The 19669-nt window shown below is 36.3% G+C and overlaps 1 protein-coding gene across 1 annotated transcript in view; it reads left to right on the plus strand.

Annotated features, from left to right (window-relative positions):
- Positions 1-19669, plus strand: part of ABCA13 (ATP binding cassette subfamily A member 13) — a gene marked incomplete at both ends in the record, with an annotated part of 191390 nt that overhangs the window by 142542 nt on the left and 29179 nt on the right. The window contains 4 exons of the mRNA XM_082499202.1: positions 111-226; positions 6645-6837; positions 8163-8272; positions 18061-18211. Coding sequence (XP_082355328.1) covers positions 111-226; positions 6645-6837; positions 8163-8272; positions 18061-18211 — 570 coding nt within the window. The remainder of the gene's footprint in view (positions 1-110; positions 227-6644; positions 6838-8162; positions 8273-18060; positions 18212-19669) is intronic.

Below are 19669 nucleotides of genomic sequence, written 5' to 3' on the forward strand. Positions count from 1 at the left end.
TAATTATATTGCAAATATGGAAAAGGTAATTTGTGGAGCCCTTCTATCTAATTAAGCAAAACCAGTTAGTGATGCTAACCTGCTAAGTGCCTTTTTTCTTCTGTTTTTAGCTGTTTTACATGGTTCCAGTCACCCTGTGTGTTGGTGTTATTAGCGCCTTCCAGCTATCAGCCTTCACTTTCCGAAAGAACTTGGCAGCCACTGTTCTCCTGCTGATACTCTTCGGGTATGTGATTGGAAATGCTACTATGGAATTATAGCTTCTAAGAAACAAACAGAAATCTTTAGACTTGGTTTGCACCTGCTGCTGGATGCATGATTTTCTCTCTTTGGAAACGATTATGATTCACTAAAAGATAGTGAGAAAACAGGCTGAAACATGAGTTTGAAAGTTCCATGCAGAAGGTGGAGGGAGATTTGCTCACACATTTAAAAGTGGAAAGATCTCAGAAAATATTCAGCCTGTATAACAATCATCTACTGTTAGAAGTTTATTGTAGGCTATCTTCCAGAAAAATGAGGGAGTAATAACGTAGTCCAGTCAGAATGTCAGTGCTTAGCTGTACAGAATATCATCAAGAAGGTAAGAAGTTGGTTTTTATTACAGTTCTACCCATTTTCTGTAATTCTGTAATTTTACATAGCTCAAGGAATTTATATTTCCAATGAGAAGTCTGTCCAATATTAAGTACTGGGGTGGTTGGAGATTTGTCTCTAAATAGTACTGCAAGAGGGGAAAGTCCTCCTGTATCACCCTTTTGCTTAGTTTCACATGAAAGAACAGTTATAAAAGTTAAAATAACTGGACAGAGGATTGATTTCCCTGTAGAAATAGGGCTGTTGAGCCCTGGGCTCAGTCAAACTAATGGTCTGTCTATTCTTTTCCTTTAACTCTTCCTATGTGCTGTCCCAGGTGATGTGAGAAATGCTGAAGATGAATAGTTACAGGATAAGCTGTCACAAATGGAGTGATGCACTTCACTCACGAGAGAAAAGCAGCAATATATTTGTTGGTATAAAGCAGCAATTTAACAGAATTTGATAGTCAATGCAACAGTGGTTTAACAAGATCGATGGCAGGGTACACTCGGTACAAAACTGTCAGGGAAACCCTCCTGATGAGTCACGATGTTCAAAGAGGACCCCCTTGCTTTCTAAAGTCCATCTCAGAGAGGAGTCTAGGTGTGGCTGGATCCAATCCTAATCCCAGATGTGGTCACCGGTTTATGGCTAAAAGATTATATGTGCACAGTCAATCCAAGATATCATCTTAGTGAAGCATCAAAGTTTATCAAACTATTAGTCACTTACTGAGTATCTGTTGCAGCAAGGAATCTCTCAACCTCAAGGAGTAACCTTGAGAGACATCCCTACCCAAGGGGACATCGTGATGTGCAGCCCACTGCCTTGCAGGAGAGCTCAAAGGGCTCTTGGCCTGTTCACTATAGAGGAAAGATGTTTGACTTGTAGTTGTATTTGGGCATCAACCACAATATCAGTACTGGTGGGCGCATTGATCGAGTTAACCTTTAGTTATTGTATTGTTATCTGTCTCCCCGGAATCCACTTTGAGCCATCACGACCAGATGCGCCCATTATAACCACCACAGGTGGTTGTTGCTTGGGCAGGGTTATGGGAGATAAAGGTCAGGTTGAGGGTAAGGGGGGAGCGCACGGTGACATAAGCATTCTGAGAAGTTTCTTCCTTACCTCAAGCAAACAATTGTTGCTATCTTTGTAGGGGTGAATACATATCTTATGAGACAGATGTTTAGATAAAGAAATATAACTGTTCCATGAAAGAATCGCAGGGAAGGAAAGTAGAAAGGACTTTCTGCAAGATCAGGACATGTTCCGTTCCAGGAAGAGTCTCAGATAAACACTTAAAAAAATAATTACCGTATTTCATCTTGAAACCATCTTCAAGATGTCATGCCTCCAGCAACTCCTTTATTGGCAAACTGTTTCAGTATCTCCATAGCTGGATGTATTCTTAGAAATTCCAGCCTAAGTTTATTTGGAGCCATACTTAATTGTCCCTCATCAAACATCCTTCACAAGCCCAAACAAGCCAAGTCCTCTCTTGTAAAAAAGCCTTCCCTTTCCCTGGGTAATTCTATTGATCATTTTCCCCTATAACCCTGGTTTGAGCTCATCTTTCCTGGACATGAGTGGCCAGATTAGTATGTGGTATGCTAGTGGTCGTGATGTCAGGATCTTGTAAAGAACTCAGATGAAACATCCAAAGATCACACTTTTCTTTTGTCTGCATCACTCTTCCTCCTCCTTCCTTCTGCACTGCTACCAATTGACCATGTCAAGTTAGAGGCAGAAATTCTTATCAGTCTTAGTGCATATTTAGTTTTTTTTTGCCGTTAACTTTACAACTGTTGAATCCTTCTTGTAGTCGAGTTGCTGTGACCCTAGCGTAAGAATAGCCATCTATAGAGATCTTAGTCAAGCAGCAAATGACCCGTACGGTACATACTTGTACGTCTGCTGAAGTCAAGACGTGTTCTGTGGTGTGCTATAGGCTTTGGTCCTGCCCACAGGGTACTACTAAATCCCAGGTGCTAAGAGTTAGGCTGGCATTGTTTTAACCAAAATGTTGAGTTAAAGTTTGGATATTTCAGAAGAAGCAAGCATTGACTGAAAAGCTGGACTGTCTTCTACAATTTTTTTTTGTCGACTGCAGATTCAGCTTAATCATCTCAGTATAATCCCTCCAGGATATACAACAAATATTATAGTGATTTTTAACAAGAAGGTCTATGTATTCAATGTGTATTAACATGCATTAAAAATACAATAACTGTCAGTCAGTAAGTTTAACATGTCTCAAGGACACTGATAAATTTCAAAGTTGCTACTCTTCCTATTCTACCTTTTACTCAGCCCAACTACACAGTAAATGTGATGAAGCCTATTATAGTCATTTTATCCTTCCCCAGTTCTGTGCATGTAATTCTTATTTACCTGCATTCCATAATGCACTTTTTCCTTTTAAAATTTTATTTTTCTCTTCAGGGTACACTTGTGCAGCATTTCAGATCTAGAATAAAGATAAAAATAGCCCAGTTATATGAAAAAGTTAAGCTATGTGCCAGAAGGGGGTGTGCTTGAAAGAATAATCAACAATTTCCTAGTGTGCTACTTTAAAACTGATTTCCTTTAAAAATATAATGGTCTTTTAACTAAACTGCAATCTTTTCCTCTTTTAGCTGATAGCAGAAGTGTTCTGTGGTGCAACCACTTAAGTACTTTTGTCCAAAATGCTCTATCTTTGACACTTACAAATTAACAAATTACAGCTGAAGGAAAAGAGTTAGGATAGAAATGTAGGCATAACTGGCACTTACTTTAAAGCCTGTGTTTGAACATACAACTTTAGTATTCCGAAAGTCTTACTCATTTCTTAGCAGCTGTAAGCAAACAAATCAAATTTTGCTTTCATTTACAGCAGAGTAACAGGACTCTAAATCATGTCTCTTTCCTGAGCTGTTTCCAAGGATGGAGTTGTCTTGTGTTTATGGTATTGTAATTTAGACCAAAACTTAGAACAGTGTTTTTGGTATGTGACTGAAAGGAAGAAGAGATTGTGTGGTTAAGACTGGCAACAGGATCCTGAAAAGTATAATCTGATCTTGAATACTTAAAATCTTCATTTGAGACCCAAGCATTGAGGCATTTAACCTTTACCTTCCTGTAAGCTGAGAATAACACCACCATTACTTCATCGCAGAATTTTAAAGTTTCTTTCTTAAGGTAAAGGGTTTTGGCATTCTTAGATGAAAAAAGTTCATCTGTAAACTACACAATACTGAATTTAAGAGACTTTTATGGCTCATAATCTAAGCTACCATTTAATGCAATGAAGAAGTGAATTCACAGATTTTTGGCTAGTTGCTCTTGCATTGAGCTCACTATTAAAACATATATAAATTAATACTATATAAGAAGTATTTATATATACAACTATATATATACACACTACATATATACACAATACATATATACTTATCATCATGCAATGGTGTATGCTGATACCTATGCTCCTACAGTCTATATACTGTTTTTTTGATAGATATGTCTTGTGCTATGTTGAATGGAAAATAAATTTCCTTTACATGACATTCATGCTCATCAAATTGCCTGGACATTTATTAGTCTGGCTAGAGATATCTTACTCTTTATAAAAAATATGACTGCTCCATTTTGGATAAGTGTCATTTGACTTCCCAGAATGGACGCTGCCTTCTCTTCAGCTTTAAAGATTTGCATTGAAAATGACGTAGCCACAGACACGTTGTCTTATCATCATTGTGCTGTGAAGTAACTACGCACTCATTTTTGATGCCTACTACTCTACCAAATGATAACCTAGATAACAATGCTAACATGATCTCTGGCAAATTTCATTTTCTAGATGTCACTGGCACAAATTTTAGTCCCAGTTCAAGGATTAGGGCATTTCTCCTTTTTTTTTTTTTGTTTTTTTTTTTTTTTCAGTTTTTTTTTCTTTCTTTCTTTTTGTCTCTGTTTGCTCAGTCTCTCCTTCCTTTTTCATTCTTTTTTTCTTTCTATGAAAGACCCTAATAAAAGCTGATTGCTCAGCATCCATGATTTAAGCTGCAGCTATTTGGTTTTAATTCTATCTCTTTGTTAGAGGCTTGTTAAGATGCGTGGTTTTTCATTCATTCAGAGATAAGGGTTGTGAGCTTCCTGGAACAGTGAAAGTAAATATATGCAAAAATGGATCTTATCTGCCCATCACATGGCAGTAACTATGTAGACATCTACAGAATCATAAGGTAATTTGACAAAGAAAATATATCCCATATTTGACCTTTTTTGTCATTTGGTCAAAAGAGTTTTCTGCATATCTTAAAAATAAGGCGTAACTATTGTGTATTTTTCTAGTATGATAACTGCTTTTTTTTTTCGTGAGGCCACAATATAACTTATTTGTGATAATTTTGTTTCTTTAAACTTTCAGATACGCCACTTTACCATGGATGTACCTTGTATCCAGATTCTTCTCAAGTCCAGATGTAGCTTTTATTTCTTACATCTCCTTAAATTTTGTGTTTGGCCTGTGTACCATGCTGGTGACTCTCTTACCTCGTTTGTTAGCTATAATTTCCAAAGTGCAGGTCAGTATAAAGCCTTTGCTTTATGTTACTCATAAACGAGATGTATGCACACGCTTGCATGTGTGTATCTGTTTGTGTATATATATATATATGTGTTTATACATACACAAGGACAGGATTTTTCCAGAGGAAAAACTTGTGTTTTAGACATTCATGATTTTCTGTCCTAGTGTATACTGTATTGCTTGTTACCATCTTGAATTTTAACTTGTTCATAACAAAAAAAAATTAAAAAATTATGCTGTAATAATGGAAAAACAGTGTTAATTGAAACCTTGACATTTTCCAGACCATTAAGTTGTAATTGGCACATAATGGGAGCTGTTCTGGTCCATTGAATAGATTATATGCATTGTAAAATGTGTTTGAATAATATTGACATAAGAGATAAGCTGCATATTCCTAGGATCTGTAATGCACTGTATGAATAGTAATATGCATTCTCACTCCATGTATGTAATTTTCATTAGTCATAATGGTAATTAAGCAGCTTGATGGAGAGGACATCCAGAATGTGTATGAATATCTGAATATCTATGCATGTACCAGGTCGAAAACTTGATGTATGAAGTCAAATCTGGATTACGTGTCACTCAAGCTTGGAGGCAGATTTGATGTTGACTTGGGTTTTAGTTGGTAATTTAGAATTAATAGCACTAAAATTTTAAGAAAATAGAAAGATCATCACCACATCTGTTTTGTTAGTCTCTGTGAACCTCAGCCAAAATTAGAATCCCATGGCCTTAGACACTCTAAAATACAAGAGATGAACCCTGCCCCAAAACAGTTCACAATATTCTCTTCTGAAATTAGTTCACCTTGAGGGAGATCTGAATGCTGTATCCGTCTTTGTAAGTGTGCTTAATATGCTGTTGGAGCAAGCTAATGTTTTCCTTTTTTTTTTTTTTTTTTTTTTTCCTCCCTCGTCCCCCCTTCTGAATCTTCATACAGAGTTTTCAGAACATCTACAATATCCTCAAATGGGTATTCATTGTATTCCCACAATTCTGCTTAGGCCAGGGTTTAATAGAACTTTCCTACAATCAGATCAAGTTTGACCTGACCAGCAACTTTGGAATAGATTCATATGTAAGCCCCTTTGAGATGAATTTCCTGGGCTGGATTTTTCTGGAAATGGCTCTGCAGGGAACACTACTTCTTCTTTTACGACTTTTTCTTCATTGGGACCTCCTGCAGAAACCAAGGTGTGTTACATTTATATTCTTCCATAGTGGACACTGAACTAATTTTTAAAGAAAGAAAATGGTGGATTCCTTTGAACACCTGAAGATAAATACTTCTGATAGCATGGTGTACCTGAATTAGTGGAAACTGCAGAAAAAAATACAAGTAGTTGCTGTTTCTTTGGATTCTGCTGAGATTTGAACACCAAGCTTTACAGGATTGCAACCAGAGAAGTAAAACAGAGTTACTCAGAGTACAGCAATGTACAATTTGCCACGTGTCATTTGTTATTAACTTCTGTTTTAGGGGACAGTGTTCAATTAACAGCATGGTCAACTCTTCAGAAGATGTTGACGTAGAAATGGAGCGACAGCGACTCTTTGGTGGAAGAACTGGTAATGATGTCCTCCTTCTGTACAACCTCAGGAAGTGTTATGGAGGTTTCAGTAAGAAGAATACAGCTGTGGAAAGCATAAGCTTGGGAATACCAAGGGGAGAGGTAAGGAGGTCTTTTTTTTTTTTCCTTTCAGAAAATAACACTTCATTCTGAGCAATTAATTGTTCTGACATACTCAGGATATCTACAATCAAAGACCTGTAGGTAGCAGCAGAACAATTTCAATTGTAGTAATTTCTGAAAATCAATAACTGGATAAAAACAGAAGCTCTGGTGGTGTGTAAGAAGCAACTGTGCACGTATTTTTTGGGTTACAAATTCATCACAGTCTTAACGTTTTCTTCTTGATTATCGTTATCTAGTTATTGTTTTATAGGCTAACATAAAAAAAACCCAAGTAGGTAGCCTAGCAGTTCAATATCTGAAGAGAAAGCGAAGAATACCTAGTTCCGTTGCAAACTGTGGACTGAATCCTGAATTTGTCACCAAGGCAAACTTGTAGTCCACATGCTGAAATCGTCACAGTATATTTTAATATAGCATATAATATACTAATACACTATTTTAATAAACTGAAATTTAGCACTGAATATGGTAGTCCTAGAGATTTCAGAACAGCATTTGTTTGTTTGTTTGTTTTCCTGATTTTGATGCTTTTGGGAATTGCAGATATTAATTTCAAAAATATCGATAAAGAAAAGACTTTTCTTGGTTGCTGATAGCAAATTGGAAGATATCAGAAACCAGTGCATGGTAAAACCAGTGCATGGTAAAACAGGTTCAGTGATGTCCTGCTAGTTGTTGAGTAACTGGGGTAATCAGGAGGATGTCATTGCTGATTAAAGCCTATTTATCATTAAGAATGTTGATGAAACAAGTATTTTAGAAGTTATGAAGTGCTATATGTAGACTTAGTACAAACCCCGTCCTAGCTTAAGCATATATTCGTTGCAGCTAGGGGCCTGAAATAACTTCAGAGGCAGCGTGTGTCTTGGCTATTCAGTGTTCATTTACTTGTACAGAGTGGCGCAGCCCATGAGAAACAGAAATATCGACTCTATAGACTGGTAGTTGGGGCTCTTAAATAGGACGTGAGATCCGCAGGTTCAAATCTAGCATTTACTAATAATATGGATAAATAATGCATTTAGTTACTGGGCAGGGTTTTAAGTGGAGGGCTAGAATCCTCTTAGGAATTAGGTTTAAATAAATAGGTTTAATAAAAAAAAAATAAATTTTTTTTTTGTTTTGAAAACTTTATTCTCCATGGGAAAGGGAATTTGCACATGCAGTCTATCCATATGCAGTATCTTACAGACATATGATAGGAAATATGAAAAGGGGAGAAACTGTTGAAGAATTAATATTACTTATTTCTTTCAGCATAACAGATTGCTTTTGCCTTTTTTTTTGTTTTGATCTGTTAGTGTTTTGGACTCCTGGGAACAAATGGAGCTGGGAAAAGCACAACATTTAAGATGCTGACTGGAGATATCATCCCATCTGCAGGACGTGCAGTTATCAGGACTCCTACAGGGTAAATAACGCAGGGTTTGATCAGAATAGTGCTAATTGATGATTCCAATGATCAAAGACTCAGCACATCTTCAGTCCTTTATGCTGTACTCTAAGGACCTTTTTTGTTCCCTTTTAAATGTATATTGCTTTATTGCTGTTAAGTCTCTGCAGGAAAGCACTTTAGCATTATTTAATTCTATCTGACAGATCTGTTAATTGAGAGTAAACTTGTCTGGTAGCAAAAGAGCAGGTTCTAGGAAGCCTTTAACACACAGCCTTTTAAAATTGTAACAAAAATCTTAACATGCAGATGTCTGGATGCATGGAAATATATCCCCCATACTAGTGCTGCACCGAAAGGTTTCCAGAGTTAGGCTGATGAGCAGTGCTTCAAGTGGATTTTAAAATGTTTTCTGGCATTTGTGTTCTTCAGAGTCATTAATTAATTACTTGGTCAATATGCTATATAATTAGGGTAGGAGGCAGTGTTGGTGATATTAAGAACCACTTTGATGGAGTGATAAGTGAATAATGGACTTTTGCGGTTAGATATAACCAATATTTACCTTTTTTTCCCAGCAAAATTGGAGGGGAAGTAGTTATTTTTTAGTGAGACAAAGTAAAATGTATATGTGTCTATATATAAATGTATTACAGGCTAGTTAAAAATTTTAAAACATTTATTTTCCTAAATGAAGTCTATTCCAAAATAAGTGTTTTAGAGAAGGACAGGTGAAGTGTTTAATTCAGAAAATTTTTAAAGGAAGCATTTTGGAATTTCCAAAATGACAAGTTACATGTCTTCATTTTAGAAATTAAATGCTTTCATAGGTCAGTATTTGCTCACTTCTTTACAAAGACAATGATCGGCAGACTTAATTTCAAAATGTAGGTTGTTTCAGTCATTGCAAAATTCAGTTTTCTGGAAAGTTTAGACTTCTTTTGAAATGGAGACTATCACCTCCACCAATCATGATTTTACTTAAGTGTGTTTTGTTTGATTTTTGTTATTATCTTTCATAAAAACTTTTTTTTATAAGAGATTCAGTGTAAAAATAATTTGATAACAAAGAACTAAAATGACCATCAAATAATTGTTAATCATGAAGAAGGAATGACTGAAGAGATTTTGGAAAAATGATTCTTAAGAGAATAAGGAGTTATATGAGCGAGGCTTTACAATGGTTATAGAGACTTTTTGATAGTTGTTGTCATTTTTAATTTCCCAGAACAGAAGACAAAAATGTTCAGATATTAAGCAACAACAACAATAACAATAGTAGAAGAGATTTAAAATTAGGTAAAAAATTAACATTTGGTGGTGTTTGGAACTGGTGGAATGGTTTGTAGCAAGATATCATGAAGGTCAGAAGTTTAGCATGGGTCTGAAGAGGATTTGAGATTTACAGAAATAAAATGATCTGCATTATTTTTTTTATAAGATATTGCCCTCAAGGCAGTATTTAAGCTCCCAGGTTTTGTTTAGATTTTGAGGGATATTTTTCTACAGGTTTTAATGGGACTTGTCTTTGGTCCCACCTGTGCATTCGTGTATTGCATATGGCTTTCCCTGTCAATGTTGTACCAGATCTATTTTTGGGAAATGATTTGAGCTGGTGTGACGATTCCAAAATTTTAATATCCACTTGAAAGCAAAAGTTATAACAATATATTTCACCATCCTGTGTCTTGGCACTTACACTATGTTTATTGAATACATGGCATATTTTATCAGAACCCCCTTAAGATAACTTTTCAAAAAAAAAACATAAAACAGTTTAACAATGCCTGTATTCCTTTTACTAGATGGGTTTTTATGTACCTATGACTAACAGATAAAAATTCTTCTGAGGTCAACTTTAATATGCTACTGGCATTTAACAATAGGTTAAACGCTCTTCTGGCACATCATGTGTGCTACTTTCATTTCCCCTACTGTGTTTTGTAAGTCCAACATGAAAACGTACTTAAAGATGCAAGGTTATTTACTGTATGCTAAAATACAGGTAATGAAATTTGACGCGTTTAGGAGGCTCGAGAGGAAGCCTTAAACATTTGCATTTAAGTGTCCAAAATACCCTTGACAACATTAATTATCAGACTGTATCATGGTGGTGTCAATACAGGTTATGGATTTTTATGTGTTTTAAGTGGCTGAAGTCAGGGTAAAACTCATATTCCCAAGTTTTCAAAACTTATTGCTAACTTGAGAAGGCAACCTCAAGCAAAAGCTGCAGTTACACAGTAGCTAAACTTGGAAAAACAAACAACTTGGAGGCTGGGAGAAGAGATTTTTGTCATTCCTGACTTTGTTCCTTGCTTCATACTTTGGCAACTGCTGTTAAGCAGATTATGGTGCACTGTGTTGCTGTGCTGCTGAAAATCACTAGGGGGCAAATTCGTTGATCCTTCCATAGGTAAGATTATAACCACAGAACTCTTCCTCAACAGTTGAAGAATGACTAAAGCTACTCATCCCAGTGACTTTTAGGTGGATTGATTTGTGTTTACTCCGGACATAAATGGAGGAAGGGAGACATCATGGTAAGAAGTCTTCCCCTTTTCTTACTTCAGTGGCGTACTTAAAAGCCTGGTACGCCTTGCAGAGAGGAAGGGAGCAGAAAGCAGTTGCTGATCACAGCTGCAGATCATTTGCTCGACAGCAGATCTAGACTTCTTTGTGTAAAATCTATGTCTTGAAGCAGCTTCCATAGAGACATTAACTCTGATAGTGAATCCTGAAGAATAATTTGGGCAGCAGCTTAGACGTAGATCCCATCTCTGTTGGGTTTGACTGGAAAGAACACAACTTTTGTCCTCTGCAACCCTGAGAGGAGAGGCTACTATAATCTGATATATCCTTTGTGGTGCATTCTTCATGATCAAATAATGAAATGAGTATGCAAAATTATTATTATAAATATTGGAGAATGTAACTGATGTAACTCCATGCAGAAAATCCTTAATTCATAACAGTTCCTGTTCCCTTGAATAACTATGCTTGAAAGTTCCTGGTTTTAAAAAACACAACAAAAAAGCCCCAAACAAAACCATATGTACATTTTCCTGATTGCTACTGTAATCATTTCACTGAATTTAAAATGAAGTCGGAAGTGTCTGTTTGAGACAGGTGTACTGAAAACAGCCGTGAATTTTGCAAGACAACTTTTGCGCCTTTGTATATCAGAGAGGAATAGAAATGAAAGATGAGCTTTTTCAAAAGTGCATATTCAATTGCAAAGTAGAATTTTGAGAAGCTCAACCTAAACCATCTTGGAGGTGCATGGGGTTATATAGAAAGCACCTCACACATTGATTATTAGTTTTATTTGGGGAACTCCTGCGAGATTCGCAAAGAAAATAAGAAAAATATACTTCTGAGTGGTAGCTGCCTTTATAACAGGGCAGAAGAGAGGATTCAAGTACTTCTAAAAGACTTGTTGGCCTCTAGGTTGTTTGTTTGTTGAATGTTTAATACCACAAAAAAGGAGCTTATTCCTAAGAATCTGAAAGAAAACTGTGTCTGTTCTCATAACAAAAGCTTCGTAAACTGTGTAAAACCTAGAGGTTCTGTAACAGTTTTCAGTATCACTGAGATTCACAAGATGGGATATTATTAAGCAGGAATGTTTATTAAATACTAGAGTCAGCTTCATCTCTTCTGTAAATCAGGGTTTCCCGGCATTCTTCTTGATGGGGGCGTTCTTTTGGGGAAGGGAAGGCTTCTGATCTGTTTTTATTAAGCTTTTCGCTTTTTGATACACTACAGTTTAAATTCACTATGTGCCTAAACTTTGTATCTTACGATTTGCATGGCAAATGCGCATTTATAGTATACAAGAGAAGTAGTCCACCAAAAAAACTGCTTTTTTTTTTTTTTAAATTTTTGTATCCTTCTGCAGAAAATGTTTTTAGGCAACTTTGCAATCACATTCTGGTTGTAACTGTGGTGTGATAAAGATACTCCAGTAGATAATAGGAATTTTCACCAACTACAGCCAGTCTTGTGAAGATAATAGCAAAATGCCATTCACAGGGGATTTTGCCTTTTTTATTATCTTGTGTACTTCATTAACATTGCCATTATCAGTGGCATATCTGTAGAAATGAAACATAAAAATAATTATCATATAGACAGTGTGTCTCCATATTAAGGATATTAGCAACCCCAGTATTAAAAAGTGCGAAAAGAAGAAGCAGCATTGAAACAGTTACTTTGGGAGATGTGGAAATAAAATACTGATACTGAAATACCAGCAGTCCCTCTCATAAAGGGCAGAAATATCAAAAGCAAAAAGGAAAATGACTAGAAAAGAGAGTATCTTAAAAAAATTTGCTTACCTGTATTTATAAATTAATGGTGCTATGAGACATTAGGAGACTGGCTATTGAACAACGTTTATACAAAAGAGCTGTTGAGCTTAAATGTGTGTACAGCTAACTGCATGGTCTGCTTGACATTTAGAAGGTTTTTGGTGTTCTCTGTAGCACAGCTGTTCCTCTTTAAGAGTACGAACGGACTCAAATTAGCTTATGCTTAGCTCTGCTGCCATAACTAGATTGCCACCAGTGCATCAGCTGGCTAAATGAAAGTCAGTGTATAAAACTATAAACATTTTTGTAGTTCCGTTTTCTGTCAAATAACTTGAAGAAGTAAGGTCTGTATTAAATATGTACTAAGAAAAGCTGACACCTAACAAGGTGGTAAAGCAAAGAAGAACAAAGTGAGTCCTCATACTCTTTGAATCTCTGCTGGACTGATGTATCAGCAGATATTGTACATCTGTTTGGGGGTGTTTTTGAGTGCACGTTGACTATTCTTTGTTTTCTTCCCCTTTCCATATTTGTGTCTAAACTTTCTTCAGTGACTGTCATAAAGCTTCCCTCAACTTAGGAGGGCTAAACACAGCTAGGAAGAGAAAGTGTCGAAATCCTTTTAAATGTCATGTCAAGATCAATGTAAAATAATGAGTAACGTGACTAGTGGTTTATTTGCCTTTTTGGCACTCTGTTTTGCAGCGTTTGCTGTTGCGGTTTGCTGAATAGATTTGACTTTTAAGTTCATACTTAGAGCAAAGTCTCACTTGTAGTGGGGTGCAGAGAGGAAGAAGGAGGTAAGCTGGGAGTTGTCTTGTTCATAGGTTGTCCCGCTGAGGCCTGAAGCATTTGGCAGCCTTCCCCATGTAATTAATTTATCTCTCATGAATTTCATCTTCCTTCTGCACAGAGAGATCCTCCATGACAGCAACTCCCCATCCTATCTGAATTAAGTGTCAGTCCTACCGGTTGTTGAATTACGAAGTCATAGGACCAAAGAACTGCTTTCCAAAGAGGGGAAAGCGAAATATTTCTTTATAGCTGGATCTTGGACTCTTTTGATAGTTATGATATTCAGCTTGATAAATAATTAAAAACGTAATTCAAATAGCTTTACTTGAAAGGCAGAATAAATTTACATCAATATAATGGCTGAGATAGCTGTTGTTACACTGTATATCAGTATAATTAGTTTAATTATAACTAAGCTACAGTTACATTAATTATATTTTAACCTTGATTTTTTATATTCTTAATTGAGCATTAGTATGCACTGAATTGGATGTGCCATTAAGAGTACAATGGAATGTCTAACTACTTTTTCAATTTGCAAATTTATATTTCATTTTGACTCATTAATGGAATTTATATCTCTACAGAAGCCATTGTAAGTACCATATATATCACTGCTTTTATTTTAACCGCATTCCAAAACTGCAGAAAAAGCATACAACAGAGAAGCAAAGCGCGCAGTGCAGTCGATAGTTAAACGTTTTTCCAAAACCAGCTATAAGGCTGATATCGAGGCTACTAAGCTGTCTCTGGAATTGAAACTGAGGTGTACCTTTGAACGTCAGCCCACAGCTACCAACAAGCTATGTTGCCGATAATGACTGTAACAAATAAGAACCGAGTCTAGTCTTTGCAATAATCAGCCTAGCCTTCTGGAAACTACAGGGCCAGTTCAGGCGGGAGAAGGCAACAGGTTTTATCCAAGATCATTCTCACTGGTTCGAGTGTTTCGGTTTCTTTTCAGTGCCCAGCAAAGGCTTTCTGACTGGAGTGCCGCGTGCCACCCCAATGTAGCCGCCGGGGCTGGAACCAAATTTCAGAGGTTTCTTCCAATGCACAAAAGAAATGGATCGATGTAAAAGGCCTTAAAATGATCAGTAAAGGAACAACTTTGAATCAAAAATTTTATTCACTCAGAGTTTAGTTTTTTATCCCCAGTATCCTGCAAGTCTTGCAAGTTTCTTACATTGATAGTAAAAAACTCTGTAAGATGAGCAATCCAGATTTATGGAAGCCTCCTTGAGTCCTGGATTTTTTTCAGGATGTTTTGCACCAAAGTATCATAACTCTCACTGCATAAATGGAGACCAAAGCATGTAAAAAAGGATGGAATGCAATAGCTTTCATACTTCTAGTGCTAGACTGTGCTGTTTTTCTTGAGGATGCCGTATATTCTATTGTCCTTTTCGAAAAGTGTATTAGAAATGTAATTTTACAACTTTAAAATTTCATTTATCATATAGTTCTCTGGACATGTTCTGTTGGTTTTGTCTTTTGCAGCTGTTCCACTTTAAAGGAGAAAATAAATAGTAAATGAAAGTATTGACTGGGGATAACAATATAGTCTAAAAATTAAGTCTCCACTAGGAAGGAGAAAACTCATGTTCCGTGTTAGTTCTATGTTTTAACTTGATCAGGATATGTAACCAAAGTTACTCACAGAATTTAAAGATAATTTCTCAGTGTTTTTTATAATGATACAGGAAGTCCTGTATTAGTTTAAAAGCCTGAGTTCCTGCCTACAGTTTTTAGATGTTACACTGGAGTTGATTGTATCTACTGTACTATGGACAGCAAGGCTCAGAGGGTGAGGGGGTTGGAATCTCTACTTACATGTGCTTTCTCTCTTTATGTATAAAATGAGCTGATTTTTTTCTTCCTGTACGTCCTGTTGATAATATGAACAGCCTAATGAGAAATGCTAGCGTGTTGATAATAAAAGGGCAGAAAACAAATGTCTGGTTTTCCCTAGCTTGAGAGAAAAAAAAAAAAAATCAGCATTTTGCTTCATGCTAATCTATATTTCAGAGAATATTAAAAAATATATTTCCAATTTGATTTTGATAACATCATATATGAAGATGTGTGTTAAGGAAAAGGAGGATTATAAATAGTTTAATGAATGGCATCAGATTTTTTTTTTTTAAAACAGAAAAGCATTTACAATATATCATTTAGTGAAAAGGCTTTCTGGTATCATGCCATCACTACTTGAAATGTTCATTTCGTTTAGACCCATGAAAATGAAATCTGAGAGATTAACTGAATTTCAAGGAAAATCAATTTCCAGAGACAAGGGCAGTTTTCTGTTACATGTACTAAAAATTATGCTGTGGGTTTTTTTTTTTTCATCTATTCTTTCACTATTCAGAAAAAGTTTAGGACCTGTCTAAACAAAACTGAAGGGATGGTCTGCAGATTTTTGATTTTGAAATCTACTCAGTGGTATTGCTGAGGGAAGAATAGGCATTGCATTACTATACACACACCAAAAAAGTCTCAATAAAAGACCAGAGTCCTCATATGGCTTTTTTTTTTTTTTTTTTCTTCTGGTCAGGTTTTTTTCGGCTTTGACAGATACAGAGACGGAAAAAAAATAGATTCATGAGTTCTTTGGTGAATGCATTATAATTTCTTTATTAATGGGAACTCTTTAAGTGTTCAAGGTCAGCACTAATGGATAAAGTTGCAAGATAAGGACCAAACTGAGTAAGAATATTAAATAATCTATTCTCACTGTCCTCTTCCTTTATGAAAGCTAAAGGTCAGTGGGCGGATATTTTTCATCTTAAGGCTGTGTGCTTTACAGAAGGCACAACACTAAAATTGCATCTATACAATTACCGTGGGAACACTGATGTTTTTTTATTTCCTGATGCAAACTGAGTGACTATATTGTCTAATATAGTTCTAGCCAAAAAACATTAGATGTCTGTTATTTTTTGCAGCCGTGCATACTTATTTTTTTGTTCTTCATGGTATGGACCCATTCCAGACTAGACAGCTACAGGATTTGTGCTAAGTAAATGTCCCTGAAATTACCCCTGAGTGTGATTTGTTCTCTTGTGACTGAACTTGGCATATTACCAAAAGCCCAGTCTCTTGTTTCTCCAAAGACAGCAGCTGCACCAAAAGGAAACCTTGTTAGCGTGCCTGAATCTTCCTGGTACAACAAACCTCAGACACATCTCTCTGTGTTCAGCAGCACCTAGATAGCATTTCACTGTTGACAGTGTTTCACTGTGTTATAGTTCATTAAATAAGGAATCCACTACTTCTGACAGGTTATGCAAAAAGATCCATATTAATCAATCCATATCTTACGGTAAAGATGATGTTAAAAAGAATTTAATTTGATTTAGGTGTGGCTGGAAACTGAGCTGGTAAAAAATTCTGTACATACTTCATTTAAAATAGCCTATAAGTGGATATGAATTAATGAGGAAGTACAGTCCTGGTATCCTCTTTCCCTGATCACCCCTTTTCTTTTTTTGCTAAGTCTTTGTCTAGAGACATGTCTACAGGCAGTTAACTTCCTTGTCACCATCCAAACCTACAAAGATACTAAAATTTTCTCTTTCCCATTAAAAGCAAAGGACCATTCTAATTAGTCCCCAGCAAGGTTCGTCATAATCATGATAATTTATCTTTTGATAGCATTAAAATATGTTTTGATGCTGTGGTTCATTATGTAAAATGCAGAATTTGTGTTTTCTTTTTCTCCCCAGACTCCTGAATCTTGTTAACAGGAGATACATATTTATATTTTCACTAGTGCTGGTATTTGTAGATCCTGCATTTAATACGTTTACTTTGTGTCTAAATGATTAATCATATATTTAGTTCTCTTAACCAGAAATGCAGAAAAACACTAGGGGAAAAACCTTTCTGCTACTCAGAACCTTTTAAAAACTTTTTTCTTTCAAAGATAAGATTTTTATTATTAAGTATCTTGATTTTGACAGGTCTTTTCTGTACATGTAAATTAGCATCATTGAATGTTGAATTAGATGTTGGAATAAATAGGATAGATTTAGCGTCATTATGGGTAATGAGACACCCTTGCAATCAAGCTTGCTTCTTAGCAGTGAATGTAATTTCAAGTAATGCTGTACAGCTACAAAGTGATGGCCAAAATCTCTTAAATCAGGATGATGTCATATTTTTTTTCCTGTGTTGTCTTTTAACCTACTGGGCTTTAATATTCTGTGTTTTGTTTTACTCTTGTTTAGAGAATGCACACATGCATATGTGTGGGGACAGACACACAAAGAATACAGAGCAACATTTCCCTCTCACTCTCTCAACTACTGCCCCTTTAATATTGAATGTGATGCATGCAGTATGGTTTTGAAATATGTTTCCTTGGAGAAGGGTCTACCAAAGAGATAAGGGAGGTGGACCTGGTAAGAATTAATTCGCATAGATCTATCCTCCTCCTGCGTTGATCTGTTCACCTAGACGCACACCACCATTAGAATAGCGACACATGGGTGGCAGTGCTAAACCAAAAGGGACGAAAAGCATGCATTGCGTGTTGGTGGCACTATGGTAAGTGATCATAGTAAAGAGATTCAAACTCATTTACCTGTGGAGTTGAGAGTGTGTTTGTCTTGAAGACACTGTATCCCGAGGGTGAAACCCAGAGCTATGGTTTTTTAAAACGACATTCAAGTCTTTTGCTTTTTCTTTAAACAGGTCTGAAATGGATATACTGTCTGCTAGCTCTGAAGGCATTCTCATCGGCTATTGTCCGCAGCAAGATGCTCTGGATGAACTTTTAACGGGTTGGGACCATCTTTATTACTACTGCACGCTGCGTGGAATTCCAAAACAGGATATCCGTAAGGTAACTATCCAGAATAGATTTGCAGGGAGAGCTGAAGCCAAGTTGGACTGCAGAGTTTATAAAAAAATTGTGCTTTTTTTTGCATGAGAGAATAACTAATATTTCATCTTAACAACTTTAGCAATAAGATTTTTCATTACTACTACTTTATTTTAAACCACATGGATTTTTTTCTGTCTGTTATGCCAATTCAAAACACAATAACGTCACAGGATAATAAAATAGCACTAATGCAAATGAAATGTCAGGCACAAAAACTCTAAAGGAAATTAAATTTATGAATGGTTCAACACCTTCATTATCCCACTTAGAGAACTGGGAGGGAACACCATATGTCATGCATCTATGAAAACTCTTTTCTTCAGAAATGGGATTAAACTCTGAAGGAATTAAAAGCTGTTGAATGATTATATAAATAAACCAAACATCTGGGTGCTGAGATGGCAGCTGTCAGGACTCTGCTAGTAAATGTCTTAAACTTCACAAGATGATGGCTGCATTCACATTGCCTGCTGGGAGGAGTCCCTAAAATGCTCCAGCTGCCATACCAGGCTTGCAGTTGTCCAAGGAGAAGAGGCCAAACCCATGTCAGAAAATGTTTGAAGAACGTACTAGCATAGATGGTGACAATATCTAGGAATGTCACGGAGAGGTTTAGAATTTACAGATACAGATGTAGCTGTGCTGACTGGCTCACAGTGCTCTTTTTCTGTAATGATGCAATCAGTCAGCCAATACCAGAAATGAAGTACTAAACAGATGTGAGGTGTTTTTCTGTGTCTGCAGGTAGAAGTTTCTGAACCGACCTGGACTTGAGCAGCTCAGTCTCTTGCGTTTAATTGCATCTCTATTAACATGAGAAAACTGGAGTGTGATATGAAATCAGCACCTGTTATTCTTGCTGTATAGATTGGTCCCAGGTAGTTGCTGTGGCTCTAAGATTGTCCTTGCAACCTCCAGAATGCTGCCTGTTGTCTTCCTTTCCCTTTTTCCAGAAGCAAAACTGCATGCAACTAATATATCTTTATTTCTACCTAGCCAGCATTTTCCTGCCTACTGCCTCAGGTTCAGCTAAGTGGTTTACAGTCAGTTCCTTGTCTGTGTATGGCCGCCTTCTGGTTCTTTACAGCCTTTTTTCCCCAGCAGCCAGGTAATATTCCAGAAAAAGTATGATTCTTACAAGTGGACACTGAGTATTCAGAAGTAACTGCCATCGTGCTTCAATAATAGCATCAGGACAGGCAATATTTTTAATTTTTCTCGTCTTAAGGTAATAATTTGGGTGTTTCTGAATGAGAAACTGGAGGGAAATTAAAGATTCTTACAAGTCTTTGCCCCTTCTCTTGGGCAGTATCCTGCCTGGCTTTTAACTGACTGTTTTAACAATACATGTCCTGCAGGCTGCTTAGAAATCATCATACAGTCTTTCATTTAGTTTGCTCTTCATAACTCATTGGT

Source organism: Vanellus vanellus (genome assembly GCF_965231255.1).
Source record: "Vanellus vanellus genome assembly, chromosome: 2".
NCBI lineage: Eukaryota > Metazoa > Chordata > Aves > Charadriiformes > Charadriidae > Vanellus > Vanellus vanellus.